Source organism: Rhinopithecus roxellana, chromosome 19 (assembly GCF_007565055.1).
Source record: "Rhinopithecus roxellana isolate Shanxi Qingling chromosome 19, ASM756505v1, whole genome shotgun sequence".
In the NCBI taxonomy this organism is placed as follows: domain Eukaryota; kingdom Metazoa; phylum Chordata; class Mammalia; order Primates; family Cercopithecidae; genus Rhinopithecus; species Rhinopithecus roxellana.
Genome location: NC_044567.1, coordinates 8,130,746 through 8,149,104, shown reverse-complemented (window position 1 = coordinate 8,149,104; position 18,359 = coordinate 8,130,746). Strand labels below are relative to the sequence as shown.

Below are 18,359 nucleotides of genomic sequence, written 5' to 3'. Positions count from 1 at the left end.
TGGCTCACACCTGTAATCCCAGCACTTTGGGAGGCCAAGGTGGGCAGATCCCCTGCAAGACCAGCCTGACCAACATGGAGAAATCCCGTCTCTACTAAAAATACAAAATTAGCAAGGTGTGGTGGTACATGCCTGTAATCCCAGCTACTCAGGAGGCTGAGACAGGAGAATCGCTTGAACCCAGGAGGTGGAGGTTGCGGTGAGCCAAGATCATGCCACTGCACTCCAGCCTGGGCAACAAGAGCGAAACTCCGTCAGGATCAGATAGATCATTCTTTGACAAGCAGGATTTAGATGTAGATAATGCTACTACAGCCAAGGAACCAAGTCACTTCTCTCAGCTCAGTATCAAATAAGCACAAGGAGACAGTATCCAGCTTCCAAAAACTTTATTGGCAAATATGCTCTATAAAAGAATGATCAATCCTGTTGCTTCTAAGTCAGTGGAATGAAGAGCTGTGTCCAGGGACACACCACGCCGTACTGAAGGAGACTGCTGCCATGTCCACCTCTTATTCATAGATCCAGTCATGAGCACAAGACTTGTAGTCAACCAGTTCTTCAGGCTTAAACCATAGGCTGATTTCTTTTTCAGCACTTTTTACTGAGTCACTGCCATGAATGATGTTCCTAAGAAAGAAAACAATTACTAGTTGCCATGTTTTAAAGTGCAAAAGTCTGTTTAATGGGTACCACAACGGACAGCCACTCCAGACTTTTTCAGCCATATTGCCACTTGTAGCAGCAGACCAATTTATACCCCCAAAGCATTTCCTTTTAAAAGCAGCTATACAACTGTAAAGGTGCTTGATTCAAACCATTCCTTGTTTCAACTGTAGTACGCTTCCAAGTCTGGCCTCCCCATCAAAAGAGCGCTTGTACCCCAAGATTGCTGATGACATAAAACACTCCTCCTCAAATTTTGGAAAATACAGTAATATTCAAACCCACTCCAGATCAACATCCCAACTAGATATGATGCATGCGTCATCATAGGCCAGCTCTGCTGCATTTTCTTGTAACACTGATTTGCAAAGCCCAACCATGACATAACACTGCTTATTAATAACAATCCCTTTATTCCACTTGAACCTCACAAGTTTGTAAAGGTTTTGAACAGATTGTGTAGAGGTGATTTCCCAATCAAAAGGTTAAATGACACACCCGTGGACAAAGTACTCATGGATATGGCTAGAACGCTTCCCTTCTCCACACCTAGCATTTTCTGCTGTGCTACACAGGAATTACCACATACGGCTCCCTTGTCTTGCTTAAAATTAAGTAACCTAGAGAAGAAGCTATGTGTGAAAACTGTTTTGTTTTGTTTTGTTTTTTGAGACAGAGTTTCGCTCTTGTTACCCAGGCTGGAGTGTAGTGGCGAGATCTTAGCTCAATGCAGCTTCCACCTCCCGGGTTCAAGCAATTCTTCACCTCAGCCTCCTGAGTAGCTAGGATTACAGGCATGCACCACCATGCCTGCCTAATTTTTTATTTGTCGTAGAGACGGGGTTCATGTTGGCCAGGCTCCAGGCTGGTCTCAAACTCCCGACCTCAGGTCATACACCCGCCTCGGCCTCCCAAAGTGCTGGGATTACAGGCATAAGTGTGGCCTGAAAGCTTTTATACAATGATAATCACCACTTAATTTAAGAGTTTGGGCCAGGCATGGCCTGAGCTTTTATACAATGATATACCCAGCCTGAAAGTTTTTATACAATGATAATCGCCAACTAATTTAAAAAGTTCAGGCCAAGTGCGGTGGCTCATGTCTGTAATCCCAGCACCTTGGGAGGCCAAGACAGGCTGATCACCTGAGGTCAGGAGTTCGAAACTAGCCTGGCCAACGTGGTGAAACCCTGTCTCTACTAAAACTACAAAAATTAGCTGGGTGTGGTGGCATGCACCTGTAATCCCAGCTATTTGGGAGGTTGAGGCAGGAGGATCACCTGAACCTGGGAGGTGGAGGTTGCAATGAGCTGAGATGATACCACTGCACTCCAGCCTGGGCGACAGAGGGAGAGTCCGTCTCAAGAAAAAAATAAATAAATAAAATGCACAGATTCTTCTGAAAGTAGGATGCACCTGATGTCTGCTTTAAATGGTGTTGCATAAAAGTCATCCACCCTCCTGTCCCCGGACTTACCTGCCAACCTGAATGCAGAAGTCCCCACGAATGGTGCCTGGCTTAGAATCTGCTGGATTGGTCTCCCCAAGCATCACTCGGCCTGTCTTCACCACGTTCAGCCCCTCCCAGACCTCAGAAGTGTGAAAATGGATTTATAATCAGATCTGCCACTCAGGACACGTAGTGTCTAACATTTACTCCTACCTGACAGGACGCATCAATGAGACCAACCAGTGACATGATTATCAGCTAACCCCAGCAGAGAGTAGGGACCTACCTAAAAACTCCATTCCAAATGTATTGCTAGGATTCAAAGAAAGGTCTGCCCAACTTGGGGACTTCCCAGTTTAGCTGAGACAGAGATAAACAATGTTGAAGAATCCTTACGCAGCCATCAACACAGAAAAACTAGTTAAGAAAGGAGAAAGTGGCCAGTCTGGAATAGGATTAGTGGGAAGGGCATCCCAGAAGACTGCTAGAATAGCGAAAAGAAAGTCTAACGTGCTAGAGTAAGGATTCCAGGGAAGAGCAGAAGGAAGAAAAAAGGGAACAGGAAATAGGTCTACTTTCTCAACAATTTCACTGCCTCCCTATTTTACTCTCTCCTATTCTTTCCACTCCCAGTTGGACATTAGCACCATGCAGAAGAAACTGCTTCTAGTATAGGATTTGAGAACTTCTTAAATACTTACATTAGAATTTTTCATGAGAAAATAGGAAAAAGTTTTTAAATCTAGGAAACATTAAGGTCTAGAACACTTGTCAAACAAGAAATTTAGTACTCTTTTTTTTTTTTGAGATGGAGTCTTGCTGTCGCCCAGGCTGGAGTGCAGTGGCGATCTCGGCTCACTGCAACCTCTGCCTCCCAGGTTCAAGTGATTCTCCTGCCTCAGCCTCCTGAGTAACTGGCCTCCTAACTAGGATTAACTCCTGGCCTCAGGTGATCCACCCACCTCAGCCTCCCAAAGTGCTGGGATTACAGGCATGAGCCACGGAGCCTGGCCCAGATATTTACCACTCTTCTAGGCAGTGAGATTCTATTTAACCCTCGAGAAATTTACCTGAAAACGTCCTTCCCTTATCTTTTTTTTTTTTTTTTCTTTGTTGAGACAGAGTCTCGCTCTGTTGCCCAGGCTGGAGTGTAGTGGCACAATCTCAGCTCACTGCAACCTCCGCCTCCCCGGTTCAAGCAATTCTCCTGCCTCAGCCTCCGGAGTAGCTGGGACTACAGCCGTGCGCCACCACACCCAGCTAACGTCCTTCTCATTTCTAAGGTCTGATTTGCTTTCTCCTCCCAAGCTCCTAGTTGCTCAGTTAAGTAACTTCAGCAGGTTCCATTCATAAAATAATTTAGCTGAGGGAGATGTCTAAAAAAGAACACTGAGCACTTATTCCCCATTTTCCCTCATTCCCCACAACCACTCACCATGGCCACAACCGGCCCCGAGTTCATGTACTTCACCAGCCCGGGGAAGAACGGGCGGTCTTTCAGGTCAACGTAGTGCTGCTTCAGGTGTTCCTCAGAGGCCTGGCATTGGAGAGGACGCGCCAGTTAGGAGCTAAGCTGGAAAGACTCCATCCCACCCTCTGAACCTCCCATTAGCAAGTCTGGTTTTATATTCTAGCCCACGTTCATAAGCGGTGTGTGCAAATATATATATACTCACACACATAAATATTTTTTAAATCCCATCCAAACCATGAAACTAACGTCATTTTAACAGAAAGACTGTTCTTTTTTGCTGTGTTGTTTTGGTTTGTTTTAGGAGACAGGGTCTCACTCTCATCACCCCGGCAGGAATGCAGTGGCACATTCATGGCTCACTGCAGCCTCAACTTCCAGGGCTCAAGTGATTTTCCCATCTCAGCCTCCCAAATAGCTGGAACTACAGAGGCCCTCAACCATGCCCAGTTAATTTTTCTTTTTCTTTTTCTTTTTTTGTAGAGACAAGGGCTTGCTATGTGGCTCAGGCTGATCTCCAACTCCTGGGCTCCACCCACCTCGGCCTCCTAAATTGCTGGGATTATAGGCGTGAGCCCCGGGCCTGGCCAAGACTGTTCTAATCGTAAAGACACCCTCATACTGTCAATGACATTAGGGGTTTTGTAATCCTAATAAGTAGGTGGTCTGAAGATCTACATTTAGGGAATTAAATTTTGGCTGCAACTGAAGTACATATGTTAGGTCATATGCCAGGCAGAGGTCACATTAAACTCCCCTGGGCTACTCACAATGCCCTTTTAAATATTTCAGATGGTAACTGAGCACATTCTCCTCACCGATGAGCCTGGTTGAATTTCAGTACTTAGATGCGTATCCCTAAGTGTAGGGATTCAGATCTGTGCCCCAAATTTAATGTGGAAAATATAGTTCCTACCCTATGCTAAAGGAGGAGCACCGCACTGGAACTCGGAGTTTCAGACTAAAGCAAAGGACATTCTAAGTCTCCATTCCGTGCCTAGGTGGACCCGCGTGGGCAGGCGCAGGGGGTCTAGGACGCGGGGTTTCTCCGCTCCCTGCTGCCTCCCTGCGGCCGGTGGGCAGGTGGCGGCCCGCGGGAAGGAAGCCAGACTCGGAGGGCGAGTCACGCTACCCGCGCTTCACCTTCCCAAGGGCGTCTGTCCCCACCGCCCCGGGAAATGGTCGGCGGGCCAGAGCCGCCGTGGGCGGGGGCAGACGGCAAAGGGATTCTCGCGGCCGCGAAATGGACTCGGAAAGGAGACGCCGACAAACCGCCGCCGGGAGGGAAAAACACCCGCGAGCCGGCTGCAGCCGGGGAAGGGGAGACCGGGGCGAGTTACCCGGAGGAACTTCATGGCCACGAGGCGGAACCCCTTCTGCTCGAAGCGCTTGATGATCTCGCCCACCAGGCCGCGCTGCACGCCGTCCGGCTTGATGGCGATGAAGGTGCGCTCGAGGTTGGCCATGGTCCTGCGAGGCGAGAGGTGCGGTCAGGGTCCGGGCGGAGGCCACGTGGGCGCCGCAGGGCCCGCCTCCCCCACCACGCGCGGCCGCGGGGACACGTGGCTTCCCGGGTGCTTCCGCCCCGCACAGGGCTGGCGTCACTCTGCGGAGTCCGAAGGCCCGCGGGGCGCAAGCGGCAAAGGAATCTCCCGCTCCAACCCCGCGCGAGACCTGCGGGAAATCGGGGGGCGCCCACAGACCGGGTCCACCTGCGGCCGCGCAAGCGGAAGAGGGAGCCGGAGGAGACGCCAAGGGATGCGCCCCACCGCCTTACCGGGAAGCTGGAGGGGCCGGGTGGCGGCGCTGCGCTGCGAGAGCAGAGAGCTGGAGCGACCACCACACCCGGGAGCCGGCAGCGGAGGAGGGGTGCGGGGCGGAGCGCGGCGTGGCCACACCCCGGAGGACCTAGCCGCTCAACCCGCAGGAACGCCCCACCCGCCCGGCCGGACGCGGCCCGAGAACGGTGTCCTCACCCAGCCGGGGCGCGCCCTCGCCGGGCAGTGATCGAAACGAATCCAGAGACAGGAAGTTCAACTACGCACGTCCCAAATTCCACTCCTCACCTCTCAGTGCTTTCCGTGACCCCAAAAGTTCCTACACACACACACACAGAACCTGCGCCTGTGCTCGAGTTCTCTACCCCGGTCAAGGCCATCTGCTGCTTTTACCACCCGCCCGAGCACCGGCATTAACCTTGACTTGACTCTCCCTCCCCGTCGTGCACCCACAGTCCTTATCTCCCTACCTCTGAAATCCAGCCTTCCCTCCCCTCTGCTTGAGCCCTGGTCAAGCCTCGGCCTCCCAACGGGCCTCGATCTCACCTCTCCCCGCAAACCGGGAGCCTAGCTCAGCACCTGAGACGGCCATCTGGTCCTGCCCCTGCCCTGCCTTGATGACTCCCCCTCCTACAGGATGGCGTTCAGACTCCTTAGCGAGATGCTCTTTTCGCAGGATGCCCTGCTCCCTGGCTGCCGCCTCCCCACCTACATTTCCAGCCCCAATCAGCTGCCCCATTCCCACCCTGAGATAGGGATCCCTGCCCACCTGGCACTAAAGTGCGGTCGAGCTTTCCAGTTCACCCTGAGGCGCGCCCCTGGACCCTGAGGAAAGCCTAGACCCTGTCATAGAGATCACACCTGTCATCGACCTGTACACACTTCCTATTTGCAGTGTCCCTGGCAAACAAGCTCCCTTTGGTGATGCCCAACTTCCCTGGGGTGGTCACGAGCCCCTCCTCTCAGCGCCTGCAGCACTGACTGACAGCCGCACAGCAGTGGTACTGCCCTGAGATGGTGGGAGCCCGCTTGCTTCCCCTCAGGACTCTGAGCTGACCACAGCTATCAGCCATCACCCGAGTGCCCCTGCCACTGCACTGATTACCTGTCACTGGCCAGATAGATGACAACCTGGCCTCTGTTACACCTTATCTGCTTTCCAAACTTCTAGTTACAGAGAATTAGCCCACCAGACATTGACAATGACTGTCATGTGCCCTCATTTGGGGGCACTGTATTTTTTGGCTTCAATCTGAAGGACACTATCATTTGGATTACCAAATGTCAACTGTGGAAACAGGTCTGGAAATTTCACGGACTTTTCTCTGTCCAGGGGAGAGCTATCTGCCGCTTGGTCAGGTCACTGATGGCTACTTAGGGTACAGTCAGGGCCACCCCTCTGCTTTCACCTCTTCTTTCCTTCCTGGGAAGACTGTCCTTAACTGGGGAGGCTGTAACCCTCCAGCTTCACTACACACATGTTCATTCCCCAAGTCCTGGTATGCTCATCTCACGCCCCAAAACAAACAGGCCACACTTTGTGTAAAATATTAACAGAAATTCAGGCCAGGTGGAGTGGCTCACACCTGTAATCCCAGCACTTTGAGAGGCCGAGGCGGGTGGATCACGAGGTCAGGAGTTCGAGACAAGCCTGACCAACATGGTGAAACCCCGTCTCCACTAAAAATACAAAAATCAGCCAGGCATAGTGGCACATGCCTGTAATCCCAGCTACTCAAGAGGCTGAGGCAGGAGAATCGCTTGAACCCAGGAGGCAGAGGTTGCAGTTAACTGAGATCGTGCCACTGCACTCCAGCCTGGGCAACAGAATGAGAGTCCATCTCAAAAATTAAAAAAAAAAAAAAAAAAAAAAATCATCTCGCCCTCATCTGTCCATAAAGGCAGCCCACCCCAACTATCCTCTTCTCCCCCCTCCTGAGAAGTCCCTTCCCCTCTATTGCCTCTAACGAAGCCGGATGAACACAAAAGATAAGAAAAACCCTCAGCAGCCGGGCACAGTGGCTCACACCTGTAATCCCAGCACTTTGGGAGGCTGAGACAGGTGGATCATCTGAGGTCAAGACCAGCCTGACCAATATGGTGAAAACCTGTCTCTATTAAAAATACAAAAATTAGCCAGGAATGGTGGCACACGCCTGTAATCCCAGCTACTCGGGAGGCTGAGGCAGGAGAATCGCTTGAACCCAGGAGGCAGAGGTTTCAGTTAGCCAAGATCGCACCATTACACTCCAGCCTGGGCGACAAAAGCGAGACTTCATCTCAAAAAAAAAAAAAAAAGAAAGAAAAACCCTCAGGCTGAGCACGATGGCCCACGTTTATAAGCCCAGAACTTTGGGAGGCCCAGGCAGGCAGATCCCTTGAGCCCAGCAGTTGGAGACCAGTCTGGGAAACATGATGAAACTCCATCTCTACAGAAAATACAAACATTAGCTGGGGGTGGTGGCACGTGCCTGTAGTCCCAATTACTCCGGAGGCAAAGGTAGGAGATCACTTGGGCCCAGAGAGGTCGAGGCTGCAGTGAGCTGCTGTGATCACACCACTGCCCTGCATCCTAGGCGACAGAGTGAGACCCTGTCTCAAAAGAAAAAAAAAATTTTCAATTTCCCTTGAAGCTAGATGCAGCCATATGCCTAAGTTCTAGCCAATGGGATGTGAGAGGAAGTAAAGGTTATAATTCAGAGATGTCTCTTTAAAAGGGATACTTCTTCCACTTCCTTTCCCAACTTGCAGGAAGGGACATGGGGTGGTAATCCGAGTAGGACTGATTAGAAGGAACCAGGTGTGTGTAGACCACCTTAAAGATCAGAGCCTTACCACTATCACCACCTCTACTGCGTAGTCAGGGCTTTCTTTTGAAGACAGGTCTCACTGTGTCACCCAGACTGAAGGACAGAGGCGGGATCACAGTTCACTGCTCCAACCTCTGGGGCTCAAGCAGTCCTCCTACCTCAGCCTCCTGAGTAGCTAGGACTATAGGAATGTGCCACCACACCCGACTAATTTTTAATGTTTGGAAGAGATGAGGTCTCACTTTGTTCCCCAGGCTGGTCTCAAACTCCTGGGCTCAAGCAATCCTCCTGCCTTGGCCTCCCAAAGTGCTGGGATTATAGGCATGAGCCACTGTCCCAAAGTACTGGGATTATAGGCATGAGCCACCACACCCGACCACACTTGAACTTTCAAATGAAAGAGAAGTACATTTCTATCTTGTCTCCATTAAAGCAACCAAATCAATATCCTAACAAATCAAAGCTACTTACAAGACCTCCTGCTTCATTTGAGGCCACCCCAGGGACCCAGGCCTACTGTCTACCTAGCTTTTCCAATTTTCGGAGGAATTACAACTTCCCACACTCCCCCATTCACTGAATCCCCAAGAGCTTCTCAAGAACGGGATGGGTATGTTTTTATTTAAGAGACTGGTCTCACTCTGTCACCCAGGCTGACGTACAGTAGCATGATCATGGTTCACTGCAGCCTTGAACTCCCGGGCACAATCCTCCTGCCTATTATGCCTTCCCCATAGCTAGAACTAGAGGTGCACAGCACCAGAGCTAATTTTTCTTTTTTTTGTAAAGTCAGTGTCTTGCTATGTTGCCCATGCTGGACTTGTACTGGCCTCTAGCGATTCTCCCCCTCAGCCTCCTGAATAGCTGGGATTAAAGGCATGAGCCATTGTACCCAGCCTATTTTTTTTTTTTTTTTTTTTTTTTTTTAGTGAGACAGGGTCTTGCTGTTACCCAGGCTGGTCTCCCACCTCAGCCTCCCAAGTAGCTGGTATCACAAGCACAAGCCAGCACACCCAGCCCTCATGTTTTATTTCTGATGAATCCTCTGCACCTAGTCCAGTCTTGGCCATGTAGCAGATGCTCCATAGATCCCTGTTGAGTAGCTCAGTGCCAAGAGTGGAAGGGATGCAGGGGTTAAGAAGGGCAGGCAAAGAATGCCTGTGTGTATGTGAGATCTCAATATAAATAATTTTTATAGTATTTACATTCTCTATTAGGTCAGGTTATTCAGTGCACATGAAAAGAAGAAAAAAAAATACAATACAAAGTAACCAACTCAATGAATCCTACGTTGGAAGCATTTTAATCAGATGGTAGGGGATGGTAACACTGTACAGGGAGCACTCACAGCTCCAAGAGCTGCCTTCCAAATTATGATGAAGTTCCTTTAAATAACTAGATTTCCTAGAGCCTGGTCCTCTGCCCAGGGGAAGAAGAGAAATGGATGTGAAAGCATTGTGGCCTGCTCTCCTGTCATTCATAGATCCAGTTCTGAGCACAACTCATGTAATCTACCAGTTCCTCAGGGTGAAACCACAAGCCGATCTCCTTCTCTGCACTCTCCACGGAATCACTGCCATGTATAATGTTCCTGGGTGGGGAAAGAGACAGTCACATGACCAAGACCAGAAGGATTAAAATGCGCCCATTGCCAGAAATCTACAGCCACGGCAGCATAAAAGCTGAAGCTCCGTGGACGTTAGACCATGTTAAAAGAAAAAGCCTACAATGGCCATTCATGTAAGGGTGAAAAACGCCCTCCCCACATCCAGCCCTCCCGGTCACACTGGTGCAAACAGTAAGAGCCTTCAGGAAAGACTGTGGCCAGCAAAGTGTGTTGTACCAGGTTCTACACTTCGTGTAACAGAGGTACAACTACAGTGATTTTAAAAACCAAAGCCAAACGCCAACTTAAGGGGGAGGAAAACAATAAACTCCGATAAAATCAACCTGCATATGGTATCATGTCTACCTCCAGCCTCAGAAACCCAAATCCTTGTGGCAACTAAATCAGATTTTGGAAAAGGGGGAAAAAGAGCAAAATCTCACCTGCCAACTTGTATGCAGAAGTCTCCACGGATGGTCCCAGGCTTGGAGTCCGCAGGGTTGGTCTCCCCGAGCATGACTCGGCCTGTCTTCACCACATTCAGCCCCTCCCAGACCTCCAAGGACAGAAGAAGATATGGTCAAAGAAAATCTGGCAACTATTAATCCAAAAAGAGGAAAAATGAAAAGGCCCCTTAAGATGACATTCATTCACTGAACAAGTATTTAGAGTATCCACTTATTCCAGCACTAGGGATCCTGGTCTCCCTGCCCTGACGCTTGCCTTTCTACAATGTACTCTCCATTCAGCAACCAGAGCAGCCTCCTTAAAATGCCAAGTGTGGGCTGGGCGCAGTGGCTCATGCCTGTAATCCCAACACTTTGGGAGGCCGAGGCGGGTGGATCACAAGATCAGGAAATCAAGATCATCCTGGCTAACACGGTGAAACTCCGTCTCTACTAAAAATACAAAAAAATTAGCTGGGCGTGGTGGCAGGCGCCTGTAGTCCCAGCTACTCAGGAGACTGAGGCAGGAGAATGGCGTGAACCCGGGAGGCGGAGCTTGCAGTGAGCCGAGATTGCACCACTGCACTCCAGCCGGGGCGACAGAGCGACTCCGTCTCAAAAAAAAAAAAAAAAAAAAAGGCCAAGTGTGAGGTGTCCCATAGCTTCCCAGCACTCAGGAACTACATGGTCAACACACCCCTAAGAGAGGAGGCCCCTGCCCATGCCTCTGAACTCTTCACATCTCAACTTCCCTCCCATCCATCAGGCTTCGGGCATTTCAATTCTCCTCCCATACTTCAAAAAGCCAAGCTCATTCCCACCCTGGGACCTTTGCACATGCTGTTTGCTTGGCTGGAAATGTTTTTCACTGTGATTCTGTACATGGCTGGCTGCTGCTTGTCACTCAGATTGCAGCTTAAAAATTGCATTCTTTGATCATCCAATCTAAAGTGATCACTTGCTACTCCTATTCATTTCTGGGCCTATCACTAACCTATGTCATTTCTGAAGCCTATCACTAACCATTAGCTGATATATGAAAACAGATATCTATTTGGTCTCACTCATGACTGTGTCCCCAGTGTCTAGTAGAGAGCCTAGCACAGACGACAAGCAATGCATACTTGGAGTAGCTCACACAGGCACACTCACCATGGCAACTACCGGCCCTGAGTGCATGTATTTCACCAGGCCAGCAAAGAACGGACGGTCCTTCAGGTCAATGTAGTGTTCCTTGAGAAGGTCTTCAGAAGCCTATTCAACAGGACGGAGAATGAGAATGGCCCCAAACCATCTAAGAACATATCATCCATGTAATTCCCCCTCACCACCCTGCTATGTAAAACATGAGTGGTTGGGCTCACTGATTCTGTTATAACCCAGTTCATTCTCCACACTGGAAGGGAGCAGTGACAGGACTAAAAGTACTTCTCCAATTTTATATCAATTGTCTCCATATTGGCATTGACTGATAATAAAACCACAGAACATTAAAATTAAATTCAGCTATCTCATTTAAAAAAAAAACTCAAACTCCTGGGCTCAAGTGTTCCTCCTGCCTCAGACTCCCAAATAGGTAGGACTGTAGACACACACTACCAGACTTGGCTAATTTTATTTATTTATTTATTTATTTATTTATTTATTTATTTATCTTGAGACAGTCTCCCTCTGTCATCCAGGCTCGAGTGCAGTGGCGCGATCCTGATTACTGCAACCTCTACCTCCCAGGTTCAAGTGATTCTCCTGCCTCACCATGCCCAGCCAATTTTTGTATTTTTAGTAGAAACAGGGTTGTTGGCCAGGCTGGTCTCAAACTCCTGACCTCAGGTGATCTGCCTGCCTCGGCCTCCCAAAATGCTGGGACTACAGGCGTAAGCCACCGCGCCCAGCCATACCTAGCTAATTTTAAAAAATTATTTATAGAGATAAGGTCTCATTATGTTGCCCAGGCTGGTCTCAAACTCCTGGACTCAAGTGATCCTCCAGCCTCGGCCTCCCAACGTGCTGGGCTTACAGACGTGACCCACCATGCCTGGCCCTCAACCATCTCATTTTAGGCAGGAAAATCAACAATACAATAAATTTCCATTCCCAGAGCAAACCCCAAATAAAATGTTAGAAGGACACCAGGGAGCAAGTCTTGGCATTTGATGAGCAGCAAACTAAACCAGGCCATTACCCAGGGATGCTTCACGTTTACTCAGAGAATAAAAGCCCAGCATGATGACGATGTGATTCCCAAAGGTATCTGCAAATCATCCAAAAGCGAATGACATCTAGCAATAAATAATTCTGCTGAAAAATGAAAAATTAGCCGGGCGTGGTGGCGGGCGCCTGTAGTCCCAGCTACTCAGGAGGCTGAGGCAGGAGAATGGCATGAACCCGGGAGGCAGAGCTGGCAGTGAGCCGAGGTGACACCACTGCACTCTAGCCTGGGTGACAGAGCGAGACTCCATCTCAAAAAAAAAAAAAAAAATGAATTAGAACTTCTCATACTGCAAGGCCAATATGTGGGAACAAATCAAGTTAGCTAGAGAACAAACCATCTGCTTAACAGTTTCAACTCAATTTGGCTGTGTTCTCTCTTGTACTGCATATATGCTTGTTAAAATCTAACAGGGTCCCATGGTTTTTCCAGCTCTGTGGTACTGCACTGTATGACGCGTATTACACACATTAGAGACACACACAAATGTGGAGACTGGCAGCCCAAAAGCCCCATCATTCAGCCACCAGTTATCACTTGCCAAAGTAAAATTATATGGCCACATAATCATTCCGTGGTAGGGATCCAACCCTCGCCCTGTCCTTTCCTATCCAAATGGAAGACTTTTGTCGTGAAGTCTCCTAACAGACACTGAGGTGACCCTCCCTTACCACAATACTCTTTTAATTCTATTAATTGGTTCCAATTATCTTTTTGTTGGTTTTGTTGTTTGTTTGTTTGTTTGTTTGTTTTGAGACAGCGTCTCTCTGCCACCCAGGCTGGAGTGCAACGGCATGATCATAGCTCACTGCAGCCTCACACTCCCAGGATCAAGCAATCCTCTTGCCTCAGATTCTCAGTAGCTAGGACTACAAGTGTGCACCACTACACCCAACTAACTGATTATCTTTTTTTGAGACAGGGTCTTGCTCTGTTACCCAGGATGGAGTGCAGTAGCTCGATCTCCACTCACTGCAACCTCCACCTCCCAAGTTCAAGCCATCCTCCCGCCTCAGCCTCCCTGGTAGCTGGGACTACAGGCTTGCACCATCACACCCAACTAAACTTTGTATTTTTAGTACAGATGGGGTTTCACCATGTTGGCAAGGCTGGTCTCAAACTCCTGACTTCAGATGATCCGCCCACCGTGACCTCCCAAAATGCTGAGATTACAGGTGTGAGCCACCACACCAGGCCCTAACTGATGATCTTTAGTCTGCAAAACAGATCATAGGCTTTTTTAAGGGCTTGGGGGTTGGGAACCTCAAGTTCTCCCTTGCTTCCTACCTCCACAGCAGATTTAAATAGCCCTTTAGAGTCATGGCAGCTATCCTTCCGTCCATTCTTCACCAAACCCATATATCCTTAATAGGAAATTCAATGTAAAGGAGAAAATGTCTGCACTCAGGGGTCAGAGAGACTCAAGTTAAAATCCCAGCAGCATCACTGTATGCTATCAGGCACATCACTGAACCTCTTGAAGCCTTAGGTTGCTCATCACTAACAACCACGAAAACAGGAGGAAGTACTTCTCAAGGCTGGCATGAAGACTAAATCAGGAAACATATGTGCCCAGCATATGGTAAATGCCTGATCAACAACACATTCATTTCATGTTACCTTCTGCTGTGATCTATATGTGTCCCCAAAAGTTCACATGTTGGAAATTTAAGCCTCGATGCAACAATGTGGGGAGGTGGGGCCTAATGGGAGGTTTGAGGTCATGAGGGCTTCACCCTCATGAATAGATTAATGTCTTATCTCAGGAGTGGGTTTGTTATAAAATCAAGGTCAACCCCCTCTTGCTCTCTCTCTAGCTCTCTCTCACTCTTGCACTCTCTTGCCCTTCTATTCTGTTACGGGATGATGCAGCAAGAAAACCTACATTACATGCCAGCTCCTTGAGCTTGGACACCATATTCTCCTCTCGGCATGACTATCAGTCTACCCTCTTTTACGTTAAAGCAGTTTTCTTTTCTTTTTTTGGAGATGGAGCCTCCCAAAGTGCTGGGATTACAGGCGAGTCACCGCGCCGGCCCTAAAGCAATTTTTCTAAAACATCACATAGTAAGTAAATTGAAAGTCAAACTAAATTTTAAAATGCACTAGAAAGGTCCAAAATTGATGCCCTTTTAGGAAAACATACTATCCCCTATTTGATTTGAGAACTGGAATTCTTTTTTTTTTTTTTTTTTTTTTTTTTTGAGACAGAGTCTCCCTGTTGCCCAGGCTGCGGTGTGGTGCAATCTCGGCTCACTGAAACCTCCACCTCCTGGGTTCAAAAGCAATTCTTTTTTTTTTTTGGAGATGGGGTTTCGCTCTTGTTGCACAGCCTGGAGTGCAATGATGCGATCTCAGTCACTGCAACCTCCACCTCCCCAGTTCAAGCAATTCTCCTGTCTCAGTCTCCCGAGAAGCTGGGATTACAGGCGCATGCCACCAAGCCTGGCTAATTTTTATATTTTTAGTAGAGATGGGGTTTCGCCATGTTGGCCAGGCTGGTCTTGAACTCCTGACCTCCAGTGACCAGCCCACCTTGGCTTCCCAAAGTGCTGGGATTACAGGCATGAGCCACTGAGCCTTGCCCAGCCAAGAATTTGAATTCTTATCTCTAGAATGTGTTTAAAGAGGGGTTACTGGTCAATGAATCCCTTGTATTATTCAGAAGATTGCTTTGTAAGTAGCTTGCAGGTACATCTGCTCTCTGCTATTTCAGGAGAACCTTCCCAAAACCAAAACCATAGTTTTCCTCCACAAGCTCCTATGGTACCTGATAAATGCTAGACAATAAGCATTGATGAGTGTCTAGTAATTGATGATAGAAGATTTTCTTGCTAAAAAAACAACCTGTCTCAAAGGGGGAAAAAATCTCTCTAAAATTATGTGCTCAGGAAGCTCAAGACCAAGAACTCAAACATGCTCAGCTGAGTCACAAATTACAGAGATGCAGTCATATGTGAAACTCTGCACTGCTTTTCCCATAGCAATGCACCTCATATTACAGAGACTATTTTGGAAAATCCTAAATAACTAGGTTTGTTCCAAGATGTAGCCAAACGCTAGGGCACTGAGGTGTTTCCAGATCTCAAGACACTTGCGTCCACTCTACCATGAAGAAGTTTAAACAAGAAAGCCGGGGAGAAACAGGTTAATCAGTGTTCTCCTATACTATGAAGGAATCAAAATGGGAACAATGAAGTCCACTTACTTGCATGAATTTCAGACCAACAAGGCGGAATCCTTTCTGCTCAAAACGCTTGATAATCTCTCCGACAAGACCCCGCTGGACCCCATCTGGTTTGATCGCGATGAAGGTACGCTCACAGTTGGCCATGGTCCTGGGGATAGGCAGGTAGAGGAATGAAACTGCGCTGAATCACTTGCCTACATCGTCATCCTTCTCAAGCGGATTATCCCATAAAGCTGGTTTAAATCTGTCAGGTCAGCTGCAGGCCTCTCTCTGGTAAAAACCCAATTCCTCCCCAGTCCCCTCATCTATGAACTAATATGTCAATGTGGGAAAGGATCCAAAAGCAAAGACTATAATTTCTATCCCATTTTATTTATTTTATTTTGGTTTTGGTTTTTGTGGTTTTTTTAGAGATGGGGTTTCGCCATGTTGCCCAGGCTGGTCTCGAACTCCTGTCCTCAAGTGATCCACCCACCTCAGCCTACCAAAGTGCTGGGATTACAGCCATGAGCCACCGTGCCCAGCCCCCCCCCCCCTTTTTTTTTTGGTATGGGGTCTTGCTCTGTCACCCAGGATGGAATGCAGTGGCGCGCCCTTGGCTCACTGCAACCTCCACTTCCCAGGCAAGCTATTCTCCCACCTCAACCTCCTGAATAGCTGGGACTACAGGCGCGTGCCACCACGCCCAGCTAATTTTTGTATTTTTTTTTTTTAGTAGAGATGGGGTTTCACTACGTTGGCCAGGCTGGTCTTCAACTTCTGACCTCAAGTAATCCACCAGCCTCGGCCCCACAAAGTGCTGGGATTACAGGCATGAGCCCCGTGCCTGGCCACCATTTGATGTAATAAGCTTCTTTTAAGCATCTACTGTGTACCAAACACTGTGGTGGAACTAGGATACAGGAGGTAAAAACTATCTTTCTCAATAATCAAGCTTGGGAGAAACTACACTGATAAAAAGTTTTACTAATGTGAAAGTGATGTCTGGTACAAAGCAGTAAGAAATAATAGTTTGACTTAATGCCACATCCATAGCATTAGGGGTTTTAGAGAATATATCTTTACAACCCCCTTCATTTTACAAATGAGGAAACAGGACCAGAGCACCAGAATGAAGGCCAAAACCCAGCATTCCCAACCCATTAATCCATTCTTGTAATGTATGCTACACTTTACAATGCAAAGAATATTTTGACTAACCAATAAAGGGTGGGGTGTGGGAGAGCTACATACATTAGGAATACCTGATACGGGACATCATACTGAAAGGAAGCCTAGAGAGCACCTATTCTGTCCAGATCCCTCATTTTACAGAAGACTGGCTCATGACCTACCCTGTATCACATCTTGAGATGGGAGGCCCCTCGCCTTGAAAGACAATCTCTGATGTAGACAGCAGCTCCACCTATTGGCCCCACCTTCCTGTCCTTTAGTTAACCTCTTCTTACAGCATCTTATAGCACTGTAGCCCAATTTTCTGTTTGTATGTCTGCCTCCCCACCGGTCTCTGGCCTGCATACCAAGCTGATTTACTCTTGTGTGGGTCTATGGTACCTAGCCACAGGGCCTAGCAGTCAATAAGAGCAAAGAAAATCATTTATCATCACTCTGCAACTTCCAAAAAAAAGAGACAAAGCCCAAAGACTGCGGAGAATCGCCCGATGGGGTGCGGGGCAAGAATATTGTCCTGGAGAAAACAGGACTAAAGCGCCAGAAATAGACCCTAAAAATGTCCCTCCACATCGATCCCGGTGACACAACAGTAAGCACTCAGTCCTTGCTGAATGAATGACACACACGCCCGTCATTTATTCAGCAAGGCCTTATAGAACGCCAACTCCGTTCCCGGCACTGCTCTCGACAGAGACAAATAAGGCATAGCCCTGTCGTCGCCGCCTGACGAGAAAGGCGGCCACCGACAAAGGCTACTCCACGTGGCATGGGACGTGCGCCGACCGGTCTGCACTTGTCCACAGGGGCTCCCTGCCCCTCCTCCCATCCGATCCTCCTCGCCGCCCCTTAGAGCTGAACTCACCTCTTCACTAACCCCTCACCTAACCCTCTCCCGCGACTACACTCCTTTCCTTTCCCTCTCAGGATCCCGAACACCTCTTACCCTTCCAGCTGCTTAGGATTGAACTCCGGCTGCAGCCGCCGGAACCCGAAACGCGCCAGGGACCCACGCGGTTCGCTGCACTTGCACGCACGGAACGCTTCTGCGCAGATCCGCTGCCGGGGAGCCCATTTTGCAGAACACCGCTCGCCCACGCTTCCTCTTGGGAGTAGGCAGTCATTCTAGGGAACAACTTTCTGCGTTTAACTTCCGGCGCTAGCTTTTTCAGACCTTTCCGGTTAGCTGCTTGCTTTCTTCCCTCCACCCCCGGGTTCTCTGACTCACTTCCTTTGTTCGCGAGCAAATTGGCTTCCCGAGAGGTGGCGCTCTCACTTTGCATGACGTCCAAAAAGCGCCTGACCTAGAAGTAAACTTTTCGCTCCCGCTTTGTTTATTCACCTTTTCTAACCTGTCAAGCAAAAGATTTTATTGAGTACCTACACCTACTATGTGGACGCATTATTCTAGGCCCTAGGGATACAAAAGTATGCTTTCTTAGAGCTTCTGGGAGGGATAGGAGTATAGGAAAACAAGAAACAGATAAGCAAATTAATATGTAATAGATCTCGTTATGTAAGTGCTGTGAAGAAAAGGCCAGAGAAATCTCTGAGGAAGTGATA

The 18,359-nt window shown here is 48.5% G+C and overlaps 2 protein-coding genes across 3 annotated transcripts; both read right to left on the bottom strand.

Moving 5' to 3' along the window:
• Positions 1 to 372: 372 nt before the first annotated feature.
• LOC104680296 (nucleoside diphosphate kinase B) lies at positions 373 to 5,679 on the bottom strand. 2 transcript variants are annotated; one of them, XM_030922590.1, is made up of 5 exons: positions 5,564 to 5,679; positions 4,928 to 5,057; positions 3,552 to 3,653; positions 2,144 to 2,256; positions 373 to 630 (listed from the first exon to the last, which is right to left on the bottom strand). In XM_030922590.1, the coding sequence occupies exons 2-5, from the start codon at positions 5,051 to 5,053 to the stop codon at positions 513 to 515; spliced, it is 459 nt and encodes a 152-aa protein (XP_030778450.1). In that variant the 5' UTR covers positions 5,054 to 5,057; positions 5,564 to 5,679; the 3' UTR covers positions 373 to 512. The 2 variants fall into 2 exon arrangements, with proteins under 2 accessions (XP_030778450.1, XP_010384509.1); XM_010386207.2 differs by lacking the exon at positions 5,564 to 5,679 and adding an exon at positions 5,365 to 5,525.
• Positions 5,680 to 9,440: 3,761 nt separating this feature from the next.
• Positions 9,441 to 17,878, bottom strand: LOC104680295 (nucleoside diphosphate kinase A). Its single transcript, XM_010386206.2, has 5 exons — positions 17,743 to 17,878; positions 15,645 to 15,774; positions 11,380 to 11,481; positions 10,225 to 10,337; positions 9,441 to 9,766 (listed from the first exon to the last, which is right to left on the bottom strand). The coding sequence occupies exons 2-5, from the start codon at positions 15,768 to 15,770 to the stop codon at positions 9,649 to 9,651; spliced, it is 459 nt and encodes a 152-aa protein (XP_010384508.1). The 5' UTR covers positions 15,771 to 15,774; positions 17,743 to 17,878; the 3' UTR covers positions 9,441 to 9,648.
• Positions 17,879 to 18,359: the final 481 nt, after the last annotated feature.

What these genes read in the sequence shown, in the direction of transcription:
- LOC104680296 (XM_030922590.1), bottom strand. Translation starts at nt 5,053, where the DNA reads ATGGCCAACCTCGAGCGCACCTTCATCGCCATCAAGCCGGACGGCGTG. An exon ending in CGGGGCCGGTTGTGGCCATG is followed by an intron (nt 2,257 to 3,551) that starts GTGAGTGGTTGT and finishes CACACTTCTGAG; the next exon opens with GTCTGGGAGGGGCTGAACGT. An exon ending in TTCTGCATTCAGGTTGGCAG is followed by an intron (nt 631 to 2,143) that starts GTAAGTCCGGGG and finishes TTTCTTTCTTAG; the next exon opens with GAACATCATTCATGGCAGTG.
- LOC104680295 (XM_010386206.2), bottom strand. Translation starts at nt 15,770, where the DNA reads ATGGCCAACTGTGAGCGTACCTTCATCGCGATCAAACCAGATGGGGTC. An exon ending in TTGGTCTGAAATTCATGCAA is followed by an intron (nt 11,482 to 15,644) that starts GTAAGTGGACTT and finishes CCTGTTGAATAG; the next exon opens with GCTTCTGAAGACCTTCTCAA. An exon ending in TTCTGCATACAAGTTGGCAG is followed by an intron (nt 9,767 to 10,224) that starts GTGAGATTTTGC and finishes TTCCCCACCCAG; the next exon opens with GAACATTATACATGGCAGTG.